General features: G+C 35.4%; 1 protein-coding gene across 17 annotated transcripts in view; it reads left to right on the top strand.

Annotated features, from left to right (window-relative positions):
- Spopl (speckle type BTB/POZ protein like) overlaps positions 1 to 19,508 on the top strand; it is a 76,234-nt gene extending 56,726 nt beyond the window's left edge. For 12 of the 17 annotated variants that reach the window (XM_031369205.1, XM_031369202.1, XM_031369206.1 and 9 more), the window contains 5 exons: positions 4,509 to 4,562; positions 10,361 to 10,483; positions 13,116 to 13,258; positions 13,352 to 13,405; positions 15,440 to 19,508. In XM_031369205.1, the coding sequence (XP_031225065.1) occupies positions 4,509 to 4,562; positions 10,361 to 10,483; positions 13,116 to 13,258; positions 13,352 to 13,405; positions 15,440 to 15,584 (519 nt within the window). In that variant the 3' untranslated portion in view covers positions 15,585 to 19,508. The remainder of the gene's footprint in view (positions 1 to 4,508; positions 4,563 to 10,360; positions 10,484 to 13,115; positions 13,259 to 13,351; positions 13,406 to 15,439) is intronic. The other 5 variants (XM_031369215.1, XM_031369210.1, XM_031369208.1 and 2 more) reach the window with 2 other exon arrangements.
- The last annotated feature ends 2,848 nt before the right edge of the window (positions 19,509 to 22,356 follow it).

Raw genomic sequence — 22,356 nt, 5'->3', positions numbered from 1 at the left:
TCCCCTCTGTTTCTGACATGCTATCTTGTAACTCCTCAAGTGCCCTCTGTCCCAACGCTACAGAGGCAGGGAATTTCTCATCCTCCAGGCAAGAATGTATCAAATGCCAAATGGACATTGTAACAAGCGCCACTAGCACGATTACCATGGCTTTGGCTGCGCTCTCTAACCTTGAGGAAGGGTTGGAGGAATTAAAATCAAGCAGCATGCCTCTCAGAGCTTACTCTATCCTGCAGTTCTGAAACCTACCAGCTGTTGTAAGGTTCTCCCGGCGTCCCGGGTTTTTTGGCACCAGCTGTAGCCCGCGCAGTCGTCTCCCCGGGAAGAAGACACGCGGACACACTAGGTTCCTTCTGCAGCGACACGTTTACTACCCTCTCCCAGAGGGAAAAGAGACCGAGCCAGTAATCCGCACTGCTTATATACACCACAGTGCGTCGTGTCTGCCCATAATTGGCTGTTCGCTCATTACCCTATGTGACGCCCCAGAATGGGCCGTGACATGGTGTCTTTTCACTCTACGCACATGCGCAAACAGTTCTCTACGCACATGCGCAAACAGTTCTCTACGCACATGCGCAAACAGTTGTTTATTCGACAGCGGAAGTAGGCGCCATCTTGCCATGGTGAATGCCGGCTCCCTACAGTAGGCAGGCCAGATATAATGCCTCTCTACAAGTTCCACAGCCTCATTGACCTTTCATAAACTTTATTTTGAACACCTGGATAGATCTGTGATAATGCCGTTTTGTCTTAAAAATAATTTCCCAGTGGCAAGGAGAAACAAGGCTACAAAAACTTCACTAGGCAGGGTTTGTAAAACAAGAAATGTCACACAAACCAGGCTGAGGCTGCTCTGAGCTTTGCATTAACTCAAATGTAAGTATTTTTTAATCTGAGTACTCTGCCTGAGTCCTGGCCCAAAGATTATACCTCTACAGTGAGGACAGATTTTAGGGAAGCAATTCTACTGTCTGTCTATGCTTGCAATTTTTGTCAGTCTTTTCTAAGATGATTTATACTTAAAACATTCCTTATTACCTCCACACTGTGAAAGCATTGCATGTATGTACTGTAGTCCCCTGCAAGGCAGCAAACACAGCTAGATTGATTGTATGAGGGTCTTATTTCTGCACAAAGACGAATATATCTAGATAAGTCTGTCTTTGATTTGTATGGCCAGATGGCCAAAGAGGGCTGCATTAATGTTCTCATAAGACACTTGTGTAACAAAAGGAACTCCTGCTTGAGGGTCTCTGAAAATTTTACTAGCTGTTTTTAGTAGTACCAACTCCTTGAAACAGTTTTGATACCAAATAAATTTTCACTGGGATCTCTTTTCTAATCTTGGGGGGTTAAATTTTGCTTTTACCACTGTATCCCATAAAGCTTATGTAATAGGAGGAGCATAAGGCCCTACTGGCTACAGTTGTTTTTAACTATTATTACTCTTGCAATCATCCTAATTACAAAATATTGGTGAATTAAGAATCCTGAGCTTGTGATCAAACTGCAAACTGCAGCCAATCGAACACTGGTAATTTTAACCATACTTTTTAAGTTTTTTTTTTTTTTTTAATATTAAGGCATAACCATAACTTTTGAAAAGCAAATTCCAATTTTAAAGTCTATTCTCTTTAAAATCAATACCAAAAGTATTACTGTCACGTTACGAAGTTTGCCTGCCAATTCTTACATATGAATGCATGACAGTGCAGCTTTTTTTTATTAAAGACTTATTTATTTATTATATGTAAGTATACTGTAGCTGTCTTCAGACACACCAGAAGAGGGCATCATATCTCATTATGGATTGTTGTGAGCCACCATGTGGTTGCTAGGATTTGAACTCAGGACCTTCAGAAGAGCAGTCAATGCTCTTAACCACTGAGCGAACTCTCCAGCCCGACAGTGCAGCTTTTAATGTTTCATTAAATGAGACATTGCTTTAAATCTTATCTCTTATAAGTCTAGTTTCTAGGATAAGAATTACATAAAATATTACCTCAGTTAGGAGTATCTTTGGAGGCCTGGTTTCCTGGGCTGGTTTATGGCACGTATTGTTGTTTAAAATGACTGCAACCCTGAGTTACCACTTTTAAGCTAACTTTCTGTTACCAATGTTACACCTTTTAACCATACCCAATAACTTATAAGCCAATAATCTATAACCAAGACATGTAGAATATTTTTATACCTTTAAGACTAGTCAGAAACCAAATGAAGTGGCTACATGAATCTTATAAATGTAGACCAATCAAAGAATTTTTACCTTTTCTAGCTATAATTTCAAGAACAAAAGCATTTGTCATTTGCTGAACCCAATTCGAAGCTGATTCTATTTCTTAGCTATTATAAACTGTACAGCAGTAAACATAGATATCCAAAATGTTGCTAGTAAGCTACAGAATCCTTTAAGTACATACACACAGTGTTTTCACTAAATCATGACAGTTATATTTTCAGATTCCTGAGAACATTCCACTCTAATTCTTGGAATAATCGTACTAGTGTATATTCCCACCAGCTGTGTTTCTTTAGTATCACCAGCATTTGTTCTCATTTATTTCTTTGATAACCGTTCTGACTGACATACTATAAACTCTTACTGTGTTTTTAGTCTTGAAGTCTGTATCTTCATCTTCTTAGACCATTTATTGATTGGAAATTTTTTTTTGTTTAACTTTTACAATTCTATTGAATTCTAGATGTCATGCTATATCTAAGGTGTAGCTTGAAATATTTGTTTTTCTCATTTCATGAACTGTTTGTTTGTGAGTAGATTACCACTGCTGTCCAGAAAAGTTTAAATTTCATGTAGGGCCATGTACTCTTTGGTCTGTTTGAATTTATGTTTATGCAGTATGAGAAATGTGTCTCTATCATATTTTTTTTGCCAGCACCATTTGCTGAATGTGCTATCCTTTTCAACATTCTGTGTTCTTAATAACTATCAAAAATCATCTGGACTTTGTCAGTGTGGGTTTATTTCAAAGCCTTTTATCTTATTCTATTACTATTCCATTAATTTACATGTATGTTTTTGCATGTGCCATTCTGTTTTTTGTCATTCTCTGTACTATAATTTGAGGTCAGATGTTATAATACCCCAGCATTGTACTTTCTGATAAACAATATTTGCTTATATGTGGTTATTTTTGTTATCATAAGAATTTATTTTTTATTTTATGAAAGATGACATTCGAATTTTGATGGTAATTATATTGAATCTGTAGATTACTTTTGATAATCTTGCCATTTTTCACAATATTGACCATCAGTCTAGGAACATAGAATGACTTCCATTTTATAATTTTTTAAACTTTCTTTTCTATATCCTAAAGCCAAGTTGTATGTGTCTTTCACATCTTGTTGAGATTTATTCATAGGCACTATATTTTTGGAAGATATTTTCAATGAGATGTTTTTCCTAATTTCTCATTGAGTTCATTGTTAGTATATATGAAGTCTCCTGATCCTTGCTTGTTAGCCTAGCCTTTACTAGCTCATCCATTTAGTCCTTCTGACTTCTGTATGCTGATTTTGTACCCCACAACTCTAGTGAACATGTTTACTAAATATAAGTGTCTTCTTTAATGGAATCTGTAGGGTTTTTTAAGTAAGGGATCATGCCATATACATAGGGATGCTTTTCACATTTCTTTTTCTGTTTTTAATTTCTCTCACTACATCATAGGTCTCAGGTAAAAACTGGTTATGATTGACTTGTATTGACATAATATTAAAAACAATTCCTTATCACTTACTGCTGTATCCATAGATGAATGCATCTTTCAGCATTTGTCTGAGAAACTACTTGTAGTAACTGGCAGTTAATACAGTCATTCAGCTGATCAACATGCAGAGAATAAGGGACTGCAAAGTGCTCAGCTCTAAGTACCACACTCCTCCTTTCTAGTAGGCAGGGAGATTCTTAGAAGCAGTCATGGAAGGATAGTAAGACATATTCACACCATCATACAGAACAACAGACAGAAACCACTCAAACACAGAGATACACACAATGGACAGACAAACATGCACGAGTACACACACACACACACACACACACACACACACACACAGGGCAGGGTCCACCGGGACAAACAAATTCACAAGACAACCTGCAGGAGGCATAAATTGAGACTCATACAACAGAAAGGACAGAAGATAGAAGGGACATGAAGTAGAGATAATTCAAATTTAGACTCCCTCTTGGTTAAAGGATTCCAACAGGAAGTTCTTTTTCCCCCTTAATGTGACATGTATGCTTTATTAGTGACTAGGAGTTAATCACAAAGCCGTATAATTTGTATAGTATGTAATAGGATCCAGCAAGTTTGTTTATTCATTGTCTCTCTCCTCCCCTGCCCCCCCAACGTGTGTGTGTGTGTGTGTGTGGAGAGAGAGAGAGGGAGAGAGAGAGGGAGAAAGAGAGAGAGAGAGAGAGAGAGAGTGAGAGTGAGTATTGGTCATAGTTGATTTTTGCCCATTTCTTCGTTGTTCAGCTCATCCCTTCATGGAGTGCAAGTCTTCTTGTGGACGAGGCCAGTTTACTTGTAGTAAGTTGTATTAATCTGCAATTTTCTTGAAATGCCCCTATTTGTCCAGTTTTAAAAGATAGCCTTGCTAGATGGTAGCACTCTTTGTTGTTTTTTATTGTTTTTCAGAGTGTGAAAGGCTGTGTTTTAATGCCTCTGAATTTTAAGGTTGTGGATGTATATCTCTTGTTCTTATGACCTTCTTGCCTTTGTGGTGGTGGTGCTGGTTTTCTGTTAAAACTTTTAAGATTATCGTCTGATTTCTGAAATTGGTTATTTTGTCTGAATGTGTTTGTGTACGACATGCATACTTGGTGCCTATGGAGGTTTGGCCATTGGATCTCCTGTAACTGAAGTTCCAGGTGGCTATGAGGCACAATTTTGAGTATTGGAAATTGAACCAAGTGTTCTGGACTAGTAGCCAGTGCTTTTAAATTTTGAACCCATCTTTATAGCTCCCTTACTTTGTATTTTTTTACTTCACTAAATTGTCATGGAGATGTTCTTTTCTTATCATGTCTGTTTGAGGTTCTAAAGGCATACACCTATTTCTATAGGTGTGATTTTCTGTTTCAGTAAATAGGGTATAGGTAATTTTCTGTTTCAATAAATAGGGTATAGGTATAATTTTCTGTTTCAATAAATAGAGTATCAATTCCTTTTGCAGTTACCTTTGTTCCTTCTATTCCGTGCATTGTTTTTTTGAATATATCCAAGACTTCTTAGAGGCATCAGTTATATTCTTTAATTTTCTTCCAAAGCCTTAAGGTGCATTTTTAAGGTTTTGTTGTTGTTGTTGTTTTGTTTTTTTGCTTTTTTGTGTTTTTTTAAGATTTCTCTTCTTGAGTCAACCATATCCTTGAAATTTCGTTGGTGGAACTTCCCTCTCATATAAAGAAGATTCAGTCTTCCAGAAGACTACCTGCCTGGTCTTTGAGGTCTTGTAATTATTCTTACCCCTACTTCTGTGGTGTTTTTGGAGGTGTAAGGATTGGTGTCATCGATTGGGGCTAGGCACACCACAGTAAGTTCTCTGCATTGTTTTCAGTTGTGGCTTTCTGTAATGGTCTCCTTACTGCAAAAAGAAGCTCCTTACGTGAGGGGTGAGAGCACACTTATATGTGAGTATAAAATATTGTTTTGGAAAGTGACAACAGTAGGGTCTCTCCTAGGTTGCATGGCCTCACCAGACATGAGCAATTAGCTAATTTTCAGTATGAGGCATGAATTCCTTCTTATTGAGTAAGTCCTAAGTCTATCTAGGTGGCTATTAGCTACTCCTAGAATGTAAGTACCACCATTTCACTTGTCCTGCTGGTCATTGCTGTGGTTTTATATATTATAGCTAGGTAGGATTTTTGTTTGTTTGTTTGTTTTTGTTGCTTTTTGTTTTGTTTGCTTCCTGCCTATTTATTTGTTTATTTATTTGGATTTTTGTTTGGGGGGTTTTTGTTGGTTTTTGTGTGTGTGTGTGTGTGTGTGTGTGTGTGTGTTGTTGTTGTTGTTGTTGTTGTTGTTGTTGTTGTTTCTTGAGACAGGGTTTCTCTGTATAGTCCTGGCTGTCCTGGAACTCACTCTGTAGACCAGGCTGGCCTTGAACTCAGAAATCTGCCTGCCTCTGCCTCTCAAGTGCTGGGATTAAAGGCGTGGGCCACCACTGCCCAGCTCCCCCTTTTCAACTTATATAGCATCTTTGATTTCTGAGAAGGCTTGTCTTCAGGAAGGAGGATCCAAGGTTTCAAGAAGCTTAATTCTTCTACGTCCATGTCCAAACAGCATGGTGACTTCAGCAATAGGGACTTGCCTTCAGATTCTTAGAGGCATCCAAGGACAACAACAACAATAGTCTGCATTGCTTTGAGAATTGACCAGCAACTGTAATGGAGGTTTCGTATGCTTAGTATATGGATTTTTGTATCCTGCTAGTTTATTCTATGGAGCCCTAGCCACCATGGTCTCCTTTTCCATCTGAGCTTTATAAGGATAATCCAGCTAATGAACTAGAAATTTGTAGCTAGGAACTACAGAAAAGTGATAGCATGTGGTGTTTGTCTTTTTAGATTTGGATGCTCACTAGATTGTTTCTTTTACTGTGTAGAAAGAAGCTTTTTATGAATTCCCATTTCTCCTTGTTAGTGTTAATTCTTGGGCAAATTTGAGTCCTATTCAGAAAGTCATTTCCTATTCCTATATCATGTACCCCTGTTTTTTTCTATGGTTCACAGCTTTTAACATTTCAAATTGAGGTCTTTGCATCATTTGGAGCTATATTTTGTAAAGGGTAGTAACATAGGTATAAAGTTCATTCTTTATGTGAACCTCCAGTTTTCTCAACACCATTTCTTAAAGATGCAGTCATTACTCCAGTGCATGCTTTTGCCATCTTTACCAAATATCAGATGGTTATAGTTACGTGAACGTACATTTGGGCTTCCTGTTTAGTCACATTGGTCTAAATACCTTTTTTTCCTTCTAGTATTACATTGTTTTTATAACCATGGTACTGTAGTATATCGATATCTGAAATTATAATCCCTTTGATAGTATTTTCTTTTGTTAGAATGTCTTTTATGGTTTTATATATATTTTATAGTTTTTAAAAACGTTTCTGCCTGTAAAGAATGTGGACATTTTGATAGGGATTACATTAATTCTGTAAATTACTTTTGGCCGAATGGTCATTTTCTCAGTATGAATTCTGACAACCCCTGAGCATGGGAGGTCTTTCTATCATCCAGTGGCTTTTTCAGTCAGTTTCTTTAGGGACTTCAAGTTTTCATTGTAGGAGCTTTTTACCTGCTTGGATGTGTTATTCCTGGGAGACTTTCTTTTCTCTAAGGCTGTGTAAGTGGGTGCATATTAATCATCTTTCTCAGCATGTTTTTTGTTGGTATATAGAAAGAAAGGCTTCTGAGTTTTTAAGTTGATTTTTTTTTATTGCGCCACTTTACTGAAGTAGTTAATTATTTCTACTCTTTGTGAATTTTTTTTGTTTTCTTTTTTTTTTAACTTTTATTGCATTATGATGACAAAAGTTACATGATTTCAATTTATCTGAATTTGCTAACATTTAAAAACATATTTTAAATGGGCCCAAGGTCTGCTCAGTACACCAGCCCAGAGAGACCAGAAGGAACTGGAGCCACTCTGCTGGCAGAGTTCCTGTGTGCCTCGTCCCGCTGGTCCCAGTTACTCCCTGTGTTGGGACAGATGTTGGGTCCTCCTCACCTCTGATCCTGAGAGTGTCAGAGCGCCTGGGAGTGGAGCTTCCTCTGGGTGTTGTGGGACTGGCTGCAGAGCTTGTGCTCAAGGTCTGCTCAGGACACTAGCCCAGAGAGACCAGAAGGAACCTGAGCCCCTCTTTGTGAATTTTTAATGTAGGAACTTAGAGGTATAAGATTTCCTTTTCAAACTGTTTACAATGGGTCTCAGAGGTTTTGTTGTATTTATATTTTCAGTTAATCCCATGTATTTTTTAAAGATCTTTTTTCGATTTCTTTGCTATTTATAATTCAGGATTGTGTTATTTCATCTCCACGAGTTTTATAATTATGAGAGATTCATTTGGAGTTCTTAAATTTTATTCCATTTGGTCAGATTTGATACACAGAATTATTTCAGTTTTCTAAATTTGTTCAGCTTTGTTTTCAGAGGGATTCACTAGAATAGACATAAATCAGGATGTGGGTACCAGGATAGGACTTTTGCATATTTCTCCCACCCACAACCCCTGTAGGCATTGAAAGCTATGAATTTCATTCTTAGAACTTCTTTCATTGTATCACCTAAGTCTTGATATATTACATTTTTATTTTTGTTCATTACAGGAATTTTTATATTTTTTTATTGCTTCAATGACTTGTTTATTATTCTGAGGTGTATTATTTACTCTCTCTGAGTTTATATGTTTTCTGTATTTGTTTGTTTGTTTTCAGATGTTTCTTTTTTTCTTTTTCTCTTATTGGAAATTTTCTTTATTTACATTTCAAATGTTATCCCCTTTCCAAGTCTCCACTCCCCAGAAACCCTCTATCCCATACCCCCTCCCCCTGCCTTTATGAGGGTGCTCCCCCACCCACCTACTCCCACCTTCCCACCCTGGCATTCCCTTACACTGGGGCATCGGATTCCCACAGGACCAAGGGCCACTCCTCCCACTGATGTTAATTAACAAAGCCATCCATCCTCTGCTACATACATGGCCAGAGCCATGGGTCCCTCCCTGTGTACTCTTTGGTTGGTGATCCAGTCCCTATGAGCTCTGGGGGCCTGGCCAGTTGACACTCTTGCTCCCCCCACAGGGTGGCAAACCCCCTCAGGTCCTTCAGTCCCTTCTCCAACTCCTCTGTCGGGGACCCGGAGCTCAGTCCAATGGATCACTGCGAGCATCCACCTCTGTAGTTTTTGTACTTTTGCTGTTCATTTCTTCCTTTCTTCCATTGTGGTAAGATAGAATATAGGCAGTTAATTCAGTTTCCTGTGGAAATTCTGTGTTTGTGAGCCTCTGGGAAATTTCAAAACCTAAATAAACTTCAGTTCATGGAAGACATAGACAATAAAATGGTTTAAGAAAAGACCAAGTTTATCCTAGTTATCCAACCCATGAGTAACATGTATAAATATCACAAATCAAATATGTAAATATTTAGAAAAAAGCTTAACATCCGGGCTGAAACAGAAAGCTTATGATCTTTTCAGTCGTGGACTTTTGACCAAGTTTATAGCACCAGGAAATCTAGTATCTGAGAAAATACACTTCAAACCAAATCTAGTAAGGTGGATATAAGATTTAGATACTATATTAGATCACTATATTTAGATCACTAGGATCCTAGGAACGATTTCCAAAGTTCCAATTTTAGTATCAGTTCATTATGTAGTAGCTTTGCTCTATGAGGGCTCACAGCTGGCAATTGGCTCATCAGCAAATCAGCACCACCTCCCTTTTAGTCCATCAGCATAGCAAGACTTGTCTTGGGTTATGCTCTTACCTGAACCACCAGGCAGCCTGCCTAGGGCTTCGTTCTGAGCTCTTCCTTCCTAGCTCTATCTGAGCTGCCTGGTAGCAAACTTAAACACCACATAAAAAGTTACACTAAATAGTTTTTAAACTTATACAAAATTATGTCATGTATGTTCCTAACATCTTGACTTCACAAAATGACCCAAGACGGGTTTCTGAAATGTTGACATTTCCTGCCTCCTTTACCTTAAAAGAGAATTGGCTATAAGGATACAGAAATATAAAAGCAACTGGTCTTATTTGAATTGGAGTATGGCTTAAGTAAGGGTATCTAGCGTGACTAGTAAATAATATCACCAGGGATTTTACAAAAGCAAGTTTTCTCAGCTAGTGAGCTCTCATTACAAGTATTTGTAGACTTTTCTTTCACTTAAAAACTGTTAATAGAGTTTGCGGATATAAGATTTAGATACTATATTAGATACTCAGGGAAAGCCAGTAACTTTTCTGAAACTGTGTTCAGAAATTTACACAGATGTATTTTATTTGAACTATAGTATTTTATTTGTCTTTTTTTAATAATGAAAAAGGCTTTCCACATAGTAATACTTACTCTGGTTTCACTATCCATGCATGTACTTTCTGGCTAGTCATATCTCTTAGGCAGTATATGCTTTTGTTTTTAAAATAGCCTATATTATAGTTTGGATGATTAACTTATGACAGACTTACTTAACCTCAATTTTAAAATAGAGTGTGAGAATGTTATGTTTTTTAATTACCATCAAAGATTCATGTGGAGTTACATATATACTTGTTCCCATTTTTTTTGTGTGTGTGTTCTTTTCAATAATAGAATCGAGTGGAAATAAATGATTTAGACCCTGAGGTTTTTAAAGAAATGATGAGATTTGTTTACACAGGAAAAGCACCAAATCTTGATAAAATGGCTGACAACTTGTTGGCAGCTGCAGACAAAGTAAGTAATGCTGTTTTTACAGGACAAAATAAAAAAACAGAAACAAAATTCCTTCAACTTACCATTTATTGGAAACTATTATACATAAAGAACTAAAATTAATTTTTGTTATAACTTAATTTGTACTACTTGTTAGATAGCCTGGAGAGTTTTATAAAATAGCATAAAGTAGACTACTATAGAAATAAAATGGTTTAAAATATCAATATGATAGGAAAGTATGAGGGACCTGGAATTTTCCATGGAAGATTAAGCCATAAGCTTAATAATTTCTAAGATAAATGCAACATATAGATGCATATAAAATGTTATTAAAACTTATAGTACACTGCACAACCTTTGTGTCTTTTCCTTAGAAACAACATGCTTTATATTCTTCTCTTTATAGATTTTTTTAATATGATAGCATAGAAAGGAAAATTTAATAATTTTGTTATATTCTATTGTAAATATGTTCTGTCTTTTTGAACACAGAGAAATGCAAAAATATCAGAAAAGTTTTGGACTTTCTGAGTATCCTAAAAACATATTTATCATACTTACACTTAGCAGTTTTATATTCTAACTATGTAAATACCATTTAATGCTCAGGGGGGAAAAAAGAGTAGATAAAGTTTAAATAAATAATTCCCAAATAAACTAATAAAGTTCATTAAATAAAAATGATAAGAATCATTAAAGAAGTAGAGATTAAAACCATCATGGTGTATGTATATCTACACACCCATTATAATGGCTAAAATCAAAGTCTATATATAAGACTTGACAAAGATCTGGAAGCATTGGGATTCTCAGACACTGTTGGTAGAAACATGGAATGGTACAACCACTTTAGAAAATTAAAGTTTCTTTTGAAGTCAAATAAAAACTTGCAATGCATTCCATTGTGTTTACTTTGAGACTTTTAACCCCTGTACCACCCACTAAAAACACATACCTGTTCCAATTTAGGATTTATATGAGTATTTATAACTATAGTAGTTAAGAGCTAGGAATAAATGTTCATCAGTGGGTAAATATATGTATATATGTGTATCTATCTAGCTGCAGAAATATTGATTATTAACATTTACTCAGCTTTTATGGATTGTTTTTCAAGACTGAATATTGGCAAAGTAAATATTCAGTAGTAAATGCTAAGTATGAAGTATTAGAAAAGAAAATGAATTGTTATAGTAGGTATCTGGCACACACACATGTATGTACATATATACATTTATATACACACATATATAAATATGTATAGTTGAGTGAGTAAAAGAAAGATGTTCATATTTAAGGACCTACTACCTAGCAGTAAGAAGGGGCTGAACTATAATCAATGATGTGCACAAGCCTGAAAATAATTACACTGAATAGATGTAACTAGATGGTAAGTACATATTGTGTAATTACATTTGTAAAACTAGCTTCAGAAAATACAAGATCATTTCTCAGCTGCACATCTCAGTAGCAAAGAAACTACTTGGAATTGAGTGGAAAGATAAATTTCAATGGGTATATTCATTCTTTTAGATGATGAGTTCATGGTTGCATTAAATCATCAAGGTAAAAATTTTAAGTGGGTGTTATTTATTTTCTGTCATTAAACCTCAACAAACCTACTAATGCAGCTTTACACTAATAACTAAAAAATTAGTAGTTACAGTATTTATTTAGCTTTCAGTTAAATCATTCTTCAGTTTGAATAGTGGCAAAAGGAATACAGTGTGCTACATACTAAGTGTAAAGTAGTAGAAAAGAAAATGAATTGTTAAAGGTGGTAACTGGCAGCACATTTGAACAAGAAGGACAAATGGGTTTTAGTCAGTCACTACTTGTACAGTTAGGTGCTTTCACGCTTAAGTAGCCAGGGAGCAAGCTAAGGCAGCGTGGTAACTATGCTATTATCTCCTGAGAATGGAATGAATGCCTTTTTGTGGTTCAACATCTTTAAAGCTAAGCTTGGGTTCTTTCTACCAACTTAGAAATTGAGTTATTAAGACACTTTTCACAATGGTGAATATGCCCACCAGTGAAGATCTAATAAGCAGCAAAGTTTTAAAAAGGGCACTATGGCTACAGATAGCATACAGAAGGATGAAATGAAATAAAGGTGCTACCCAGAAAGAGACATTTGAAAATGATGTCACAAGAAAAAGACTGTAAACATCTTAAATATCCATTATGCAAAGTCTACCAGACGGCTGTTATGCTTCCCCTACTTAAGGGCAGTTTCACTCAGTTCGCTCTTTGTAATGTGCTCATTACTTTGTTTTCTTTTACTAAACAAAATATAGTTTAAATTGTCTCTCAGATAAATTCTTTGCTTTGAGAAGAAAAGAACTGAGCAAACTGTTTATCTGACAACATATTCTTTAGTATAACTTATTATTAAGATAGATGTCTTGCATAAATTATACTTTAAAATTTGCCATATTTTGCATCTAAGACAAGTTTCTAAAGTAAATTAGTATTTCTCCTGAATGCATTCATTTACATTTTCTTCATAAACTAAACCAACAATTTATTGATTGAAAATAACATTAATTCAAAAATTTTTTTCTATGCTTTACCTACTATGTTACAAATATATACTTATACGTTAAATAAGGGGGATAAATGTTTAATAATTGTGTTTTCTTTTGGGTAGTATGCACTGGAACGGCTGAAGGTCATGTGTGAAGAAGCTTTGTGTAGTAACCTCTCAGTAGAAAATGTTGCTGATACCCTTGTCCTTGCAGATTTGCACAGTGCAGAACAGTTGAAAGCCCAGGCAATAGACTTTATTAATAGGTAAGCTATATTTGCATTTCACTGGACATGCCACATTGGACATGTTTTCACTGGGATTTTCTTAAACCCTGTCTAAATCTTCATTCAATACAGGTGCAGTGTTCTTCGACAACTTGGGTGTAAGGATGGGAAAAACTGGAACAACAAGTAAGATATATATCCATTTGCTCATGAAAAATAATTGTGGCTGCCGATAAAGCCAACTACCAACTATTTTAGAAATAGTAATTTTACTCCTTTGAGTGGATATCTTGAAGTTTGGCTTTTCATGCAAACTGAGATGGATGCTTTTGTGTTGTTGTTTGTTGGTTTGTTTTCTATTATAGGGTTTCTTTGTGTAACCTTGGATATCATGGAACTAGCTCTATAGACCAGGCTGTCTTCAAACTCACGAAGATCCACCTGCCTCTGCCTCTACCTCTAGAGGTGTGAGTCCCCACTACCTGGCAGGATGGATGCTCTTAATTTATTAAACAGGTACACATGCACATCACACACGTAGTATATAGCTGAGTACAAGCATTATAAAGGTTGCTAGAAGTTTAGCCTCTTGTTTTCAGAACATGTTAAAGAAGGCTAAATCCTCAAGACTTGCCTTGGAAATCTTTAAAATTTTTGTTGGGTTTCATAATGCTTGTTGATTGAACATGAGGTCTTGCACATGGTATACAAGGATTCTACCACAGAGCTACCTAAGTCTTAACCCTTTTTGAAATTTAATTTTGAGTCAAGATCTTATTACATTTTGTTTAGGATAGATTCAGACTTAACTCTTCTTGCCCTAGCTTCTCAAATAGTGAGGATTACATATCAGTAGAACAGAAAATATAGTTGCAAGCATAACAGATATTTCCCCTCTATACAGGTAGTTTATGGTATATAGCAGATTGATTAAACAAGTAATTGAAATAAAGTATGGAACTTAGTTTTATTTATATTACAGAAAACCAGAGTAAAGAATGTGTGAAGTAAGTTGATAATGTGGAAAAGCTAGAGAAAATGAGCAAAGGTCAGTTCCCCCAAACCACATAACATTAGGACTTTTGACAGTGAAGTCAAGAATAATGAATCTCCAGTAACACTGACTGCCTCTGATGGGACACAATAAAGCTTCCATTCTTAGCATTGTTGATTCCATTCTAAACATTTAGCAAGTTGAATAAGAGGTACAAAAAGATTGGAAGAATGTTGGTATTTGAAAAACAGGTTAAATTCAGATAAGTGGAAGGTACAGAAGAAAAGGAAGGGAAAGAAATTAATGTGTTGCATTTTCAGTTATTCTGATTGCTCATGGAGAGTATGTTGTACATACAGGACACATTATAGTAAAGGAGAAACTGGAGGGTAGAAGTGGGAATGCAAAGCTATAAAAAGAATGGAATGACATTAAAACATAAATATAAGGAAAGAAAATGGAATAAAACATAATAGAGTCATATTTCTGTCAGAGCATTATGGAAGCTGCAATAAGAGAAACAGTATAGAAGATTTAACATGAATCAGGAGAATGTGTTAATAAACCAATTGTGAGATTATGAAGATTATTTTATGGATGCTTGATGACATTTAGAATTAAAATGAGACTCTCATGCTTAATCAGAAGACTGTCTCTAGAATGGCTCTTGGATGTTTAACTTGAATCACTAGACAGCAGTGAAAGCTTCAGCCAAAATTAAGGACAAAAAATTTGAGACTTAAGGAGAAAGGTGATGAGTTTTCATGTGACAGTGCTGAATTCATGAGACTTAAGACTCATTCAGATGAAAAGAGCAATTGACTACAGGGAAGCACTGAGATTTGACTTAATCAGCAGTGATTATTGGAAATGTGACAAGTGGATGAAATCGAATGCACAGTATGGTAAAAAGAGAAGAGTGTTAAGTGGAAAGTTGGAACTCTGGAGAAAACCTGTACGAGGTATGCATGAGAAGGGAAAAAGAGATGATTGGGTCCTTGGACAGAAACAACTAGCCATCAGTGGAGAGCTATGCGGATGATGACACGTCTTAATGTTCAAACTTGCAGAGAAAACCTGTTCAGGTTTGCCAGAAAATGCTAATAGGATATGGTATCTAAAATTTCAAAATGTTCAAGTTAAACAAAACAAAACCAAAAAATGATAACTCAGGAAAGCATTTGTAAAATATCTTTTCAGTAACTTCATTTAATCTTGTTTTTCAGCCAAGCAACTGACATAATGGAAACATCCGGGTGGAAGTCCATGATTCAGTCTCATCCTCATTTAGTGGCAGAAGCCTTCCGAGCCCTAGCGTCTTCACAGTGTCCACAGTTTGGTATTCCACGCAAAAGGTTAAAGCAGTCTTGAGTCTTCCATGGACAATAGGAAATTTATTTGCCTTTACTCCCCCAGGTCCCGAAGAATTCCAATACAAACCATAAGCAACAGTTGTTTCTGTCTCTTGTCCACAGAACAGAAGCTGGAAAGGCATATTGCTTGCTTTTACATGGATAATTTATGGTTTATACTTCAGCTTTAAATCTGACTGATTAATTCACTTCAAGGCCTTAAATTGTCTTCAGTGACTTCTCTTGTTCATATAATAGTTTAATTTGTTTTTTATTGTGCCTTGTCAGTTTGCCAAGGCTATGCAGGATTGCACTAGCTCCACAATGCAGTAATATTGATAACTGATGATACTGAGTTTAAAGGATCTTCCATTATTTTAGGAACAAAAGAATTTTATAGGCTTTGTTCTATATGATCTCCAAGTATAAAACTAGGTTCTATTGGATTTGGAGATTGCTAGAGGCACCTCCAATATCAGTTGTATAGACACTAAAGAGTCTGTTACCATCCAGGTAAGTGATGGCCATACACTGCTCTGATTTAAATTATTTTTCAAGGGGCAGATAAGCAATGAATTGGCCTAAAATTTTAGTAATATTTATAGTGTTTGTCTGTATATTAACTGTTCAAGAAACTGGGTTTATGCACATTTGTAAAGATTGAAAAATATAAAGTTAAGATTTCAATAAAAAGAAAGCATGGTTTTTGTTAATGTTTTAAATTTATAATGACTTACATTTGAAAGAAAAATTCAATAGATGTTAAAGTCAGGATGAACAAGTACATGTAATGAGTGAGTGGGCCAATTAAGAAAGATGTATGTGCACTTTTAATGTGGAAATTTTCTATGATAAATGGTACATATATATTTTCCTTTTGTGTGGATTAATAAGATTTTAATTATGTTTTAACATTTAGAAGAAGTTTTTATGACACATGGAGCCAACTTGGATATTCATGATAATAGATAAAATTATGCTTTATTTTAGATACATTGACTTGGATTTCAAATATTTTTCATTGAGTTTATTACAGTTTTATTACATTTGGGGAAGGCACCTATCAAATGAGTCCTGTATAGTCTGCTTCTTTTCAAATCAATTAACAGATAATATTTGCCTGTGCAAGATGTGTGGGAAAGCAGAAAACCCTCTGAGAATGTGTGTAGCCACACTAGGAAACTTATTTTCTCCTTTGTGACTCAGTTACTAACTTGGCAGATTATAGAAATTTTGCATAATGTGAATAGGATAAATGTTACCAACTGTTTTTTAGTGAGCCAGGTTTTTTATGTTTTGTTTTGTTTCGTTTTTCATTAAAGTTTAGCTTTAAATATACAAATGTTTTGTGTTTAATAGTTGTGAGATCTGTTGTGATGCATTGTTCTAGAAAAGCAGGAGTGGTCAGTGTCAGATCATAGTGACTGAAGCACTGATGATGTGCTCTCTTCATGAAGACGGAGCGTGATACTGGAAAGACAGGTGTATGTGCCTGTATTTGCATATATAGCTTTATTCCCTGTATTAAAATTTGTGTAATTTATTATAAAATTTGAGAAAAAAGTAAGCATATTGTTTTAAAATAGACTTTTTAACTACAGCTTTTTAGCTCTTAACTGAAACACTCTTAAAATACATGGAGAAAATACTGTCAAATAAATATTAGTTATCAAGAGGAAACAAGCAAAGATTGCATTTTTAGATATTTTAGTTTTGATTCTTTGTTGTGTTAAAATAGTAAGAATTATTTGGGATAGAAGAAAATTTTTCAACTGACAGTGGGCTTCACCCTATATAAGAGAATTATGAACAAAAGTTTATTCCCTTAATTTCATCATAATAAAAACTCTGTTACATTAACAGTGTAAACTTTTAAACACACACACACACAAACACACTTTTAATACAAGATATGTTCATGGTCTAACAAAAAGCAAAGATTCCACTCAGCAGGTGGAATATATTGTCATAAGTCATAAAAACACTGACGTCTATGTGCAACACATTGTAAATTGATTCATTGGTTTGGTCTACATTTCTAACCATGGTGAAAGCAGTAGTAATGCTGTATAATAAACATTATAAATGTTTATTGATAATGTTCACAATTTTCTTACACAGTTTTGGTTTTACTTTGCTAACATATTTTCTACCAAAATTTCCCAACACTGTGCTCTATATTTATCACCATTTGCTGAAATGCCCACTTTTTGGATGGTACAATACCAACCATTACACTCACAGAGTCATAGAATCTTTTCTCTCTCTTTTTTTTTAATGTATATTTTAGTAGTTTTGTTTCTTGAGTGTGATAAAAAGCTGTTTATTTTCTTCTTGGAGTAGCGTAATTGCATTTTCCCCATTCACTAATTTTTAAACTATATACAACTTGATCAAAATAGGTACAATTTCTGCTTAATGCAATCTTTTTTGTTTTAAGTTAGCAGTTTGCTCCTATTACATTTTAGCCACCTAAACAACACTTTTCTCAGAACACAATGAGTGGTTTTAAATATTACAATTTAAAAATATATCTATTGGAAAGCTGTTCTTTAGAGTAAGACTTAGAAGTACTATATTTGTGCCTTTTTCATTGTTTTGCTTTTAATGTGTTTTGATATTTGGAGCACAAATATGAAGGTGTCATAAGATGGCTTGCTAATGTTACCTCCTTAAATACTTTCTATATTACTATCTTCAAATAATAATTGAAGAACCTTGAATGAAATACGGTCCTTTGTGTGAGATATATATGTGTTTATATTTTCTTGGGCTGTGTGTAATATGTTTCAAAAGTGAATTTATGAAAATAGAACTTAGTTAAATATGCTGAAAGTTCAGATTTATTGAAGTACCTTGTTTAAATGTGCTTTATTTGAAAAGACAGTGGATGGCCAGAAGACAGTGTAATCCTCAAAAATGTAACCAGCATTCTGCATTATGAAATATGAAAATAGTGCCGTTTTAGGATATCAAGGATAATTAAATTTTAAAAATAATTGTTTTAAATATTTTTAAAGTGTTGTAAACATTATTGTTTTATTTTTTAACTTGATCTAATTGAGAGTTTAAATTTTCAGAAATATTAATTTGCTCATTTAAAACTTTTTACATGAATTCTAAGTAGAAGTTTTTATATGAAATTATAGATAAGAGCTTCAGATATGGCTCAGTGATAGAGTGCTTATGAATATTTGTGATCTGTAGGTTGCATCTATAGTAACACCAACACACAAAAAGATGGGATTGTAGATACTATTCATTGTTAGAAAAATACAACAAAGACTTTGGTAAGTTTTATGAAAATTTCACTCAGCAGTTTTACTACATGAAGAGGTGAAACAATCTGTCTTGCACATGCCTGGTATTTGATGGTTATAAGTGTTTGCTGTGTTCTTGAGAGAGGTGAGTGGATGAGCGAGTGGGTTTCATTGTTCTCAGAAAATAAATACAGCACTTTCAGCACACATGAGAATATTTTACAAACCTTTTTATATAGAGATTGTGAACTCTAACTTAAGTGTTCATGGAATGATATAAATGTTGGCTATTTCTAGCTGAAAAAAATACTGAGTGCCTCCAATGCAAAACTTCTTTACTAGGAATGAAATCAAGCTGTATCTTCTGTTGTATGTAAATTTATGTCTGAGAAGGAATACTTATTTTTAAATACTTTCCTGTTAGTAAAGCTTATTGTATACTATAACTAGTTAATTTAGCGTTGCTTACAGATGAATTGAGTCCATTTTTGGAAAGAAAGTTCTTCTAAAATTATTTAATTATTAGTTCAGAAAGAGGTTGACTTTTAAGACTCAGACCTCTAGCATTTAATCTTTATTTAATCCATTTTATGATAAGATACCACTATTTGTATTATTGTTGGAAATAGATTTTGTGTTTCAGCACGTTGAGTTAAAATAAAATTGTTACTACTTATTCAGAATTAATTTCCTTGCTTGGGTTTATTTGAGTCTTCTCTAAAATGTCTGTTTAGTGTGCTGCTTTAACATGAAAATTTAAATTTCATATGCTAAGCACCTTCTAAATAGGGAAGCTTATAGTTCTGACAGTTTAAAATATTGTTGCTATTAAAATGCAGACACAGGATATTCCTGAACAAGCTTACTAACAATAACAAAGTGCTTAGTAGTTGTAACCCTGATGTCAGATAGATGGACACCATGAGAAACCTTTATGTACCCAACACATGCCCTAAATTCTTACTAGGATTGTAAAATAGAGTTTTTTCCATGTAAGTGTAATGAAATGATATAGAAAAGTTGTAATCAGACCCAAAAATAATTTAAAAAGAATTTTCACTCCTACACTGCAGCAGTTAGCTGATTGAGCATGTTCAGATGAGTGTCCTGTTCCCTACTGCCTCAGAGTACTTCAAAGGACCAAGAATAGTATTTGCTTTCTTCATACTTTAAAATATCCTTTGAGATTATATTATTATAGCATATATCCCTTCTATTTCATCACTAAAATCCTCCATCCTGTTTTTCAAATTCATAACTTTTTTCATTAATTGTTATTGCATATGTGTGTACCAGGGTGGAAGGGGGGGGTTGAAAATACATAAATATAGCCTACTCAGTCTGTATGATGTTACTTCTCTCTCTGTTTTCAGGACTGACCATTAAGAATGTTCTTCCTGGTACAAGACCATTTTTCCTGCTGTCAGCATTGCTTTAGTTCTAGTATGTTTTTTATGTTTGGGTTCAGGCCTTCTGGACTCCACTCCTACCCTCACCTCATCCATCTCAGCCACATTAACATGTCTATTATTGTTCAGCTCTCACCTAGGCAGTCTTGGTGAGACTTGGACTTCTGATATTTCTAGGAGTCTTACAGCAAACTCTCTGGTCCTCTGGCTTTTAAAATCTTTCTATCTCCTCCCTTCTCAACAGTGATTCTTGAGTCTTGGGTGCTGTTGTAGATGTGTTTCTTGGAACTAGACTCTAGAATTCTGCATTTTGCTTGGCTGTGGTTTACAGTAGCAGTCTGTAAGTCTGTTTCAAAGAGAACTTTACTTGACTTTTGTTAAGATGCTTTTATGTGGGTCTAAGGACTAAAGTTTAGAGAGTAGGTGGGATTCTGGTTTTGTAGAATGATGGTTGTAGGTTCTCCAAGATCCATGTCACTATCCTTGAGTAGTTGTCTAGATTTCCAATATCAGGCATTATTTTCCTCTTGTTGAGTGGATCTTAAGTCCAAATTGGAGAGCTGTTCATTATTGGCCAGTTATATGTGCCAGTACTGCACTTTTAGGGTTATACTTGATGTGTTAGAATAGCGGGTCACATCTAAATTTAGCACACCAGGCCAAAGCAGTTCCACATGTAAGAGGTTTATTGGGATAGAGAAGGGCAAGATGGCAGTAAAAAAAAGAAGGGGAAAAGAGAGAGAGGGAAATTGGGGGGGGGAGGGCCTTTTTTTATATATGGGTGATGATGTAATTACAGATAAAGGTGGGAGGTGAGCCGAATGGATTCTGGGAATATGGTGGCTGTTGCCTTGGCAACAGGTCTGTGGGTCCCGCATGTGTGATGTCACGGGTTTTGGAGGTCCTGATACGAACATACCTCCCTTGTTATTATAAAGGGAAGGGGGAAAAAAAGGAAGGGAGAGGCAAAGGTTAAAAGGGAACGAGGATGTTGTGTCTCTTAAACTGCTTCCTGTTTAGTCTAGGGTCATCAATTTTGGGGTGTAGCTGGCTTTCACCATCGGGATCTACTTGGTAAATGTTCATATCAGGTTCCTCTATAGACAATGGCTCTTCTGTGGGCAGCAGCTGGTAATCCTGTAACAGGAATGATTAATAGTTTGGTTAGAAGTTTTTTTTATTTGACATTGATGGAATGTAGAAACAAGATTAATGAGGCAGGGAGTAAAAATAACACCAGGAAGATGACTAGGAGAGGCGTTATGAAAGGGAGTATCCACTTCCATATAGGATTTTCAAAAATCCCAGAACTGGAGGTCTCATGTTCCCTGAAATTCTTTATGTCTAACTGTAGCTCCTAGATTTTATTTCTTACTATCTCAGATTGGTTGATGTAGAAACAGCATTCTTCTTGGAGGAACAGGCAAAGACCACCTTCCTTAGCTGTCGGGACATCTAGCCCCCAGTCTGTTCTGAAGCACCACGGCTGCCAAATAATCCATATTTTTCTAGATAATAAGCACAATTTCAGTCATTTCTTGAAGATCGCTTTTAAACTAGGAAGTGAAAGTATTATATTGGATTATGGAAGTTGTTATCCCTGCAACTCCTATACCAACACCTATGGCTATTCCTGTAGCAACCAATAGTGGTACAACCTGAACTGCCCTCTTATGTTGGGCAGCTATTATATCTACAACTAGGATTAGCAGGGGGGCTCGTTTCCCTGGGACTCCTCGTTCAGGGAAAAGGAATATCAATGTGCAAACTCCTGACCAACTAGTGGGTAGGCAATGATATGCCTTAGAGACACAAAGAATTGAGATGTTCTGGACTGCAAGTCATTGTGGCAGAGATGATATATCGGGGGTTATGGTTCTATAGCTGTCTAGGGAGCTCAGTGTTCCTACAGAACAAGTCCTGGAAGTCTTAAAACAGTTTGCCAGGCCAAAGAGAGGGATAGAAGTAAGGTATGGAGTCACGGCAACATTGGAGTCAGGGCAGCTGACAAAGGATGAGGTAAGGTTACTTGGCAGTATCACCAGAGACACTGTAAGTGACAATAGTGAGTTAGTTCCAGGGGGTACACGTAACTAACAATCTTTTTTTTTTTTTTTTAAAT

Source organism: Mastomys coucha, unplaced genomic scaffold (genome assembly GCF_008632895.1).
Source record: "Mastomys coucha isolate ucsf_1 unplaced genomic scaffold, UCSF_Mcou_1 pScaffold15, whole genome shotgun sequence".
NCBI lineage: Eukaryota > Metazoa > Chordata > Mammalia > Rodentia > Muridae > Mastomys > Mastomys coucha.
The sequence above is the reverse complement of the archived record's forward strand: the minus strand, read 5'-3'. Positions and strand labels throughout refer to the sequence as shown.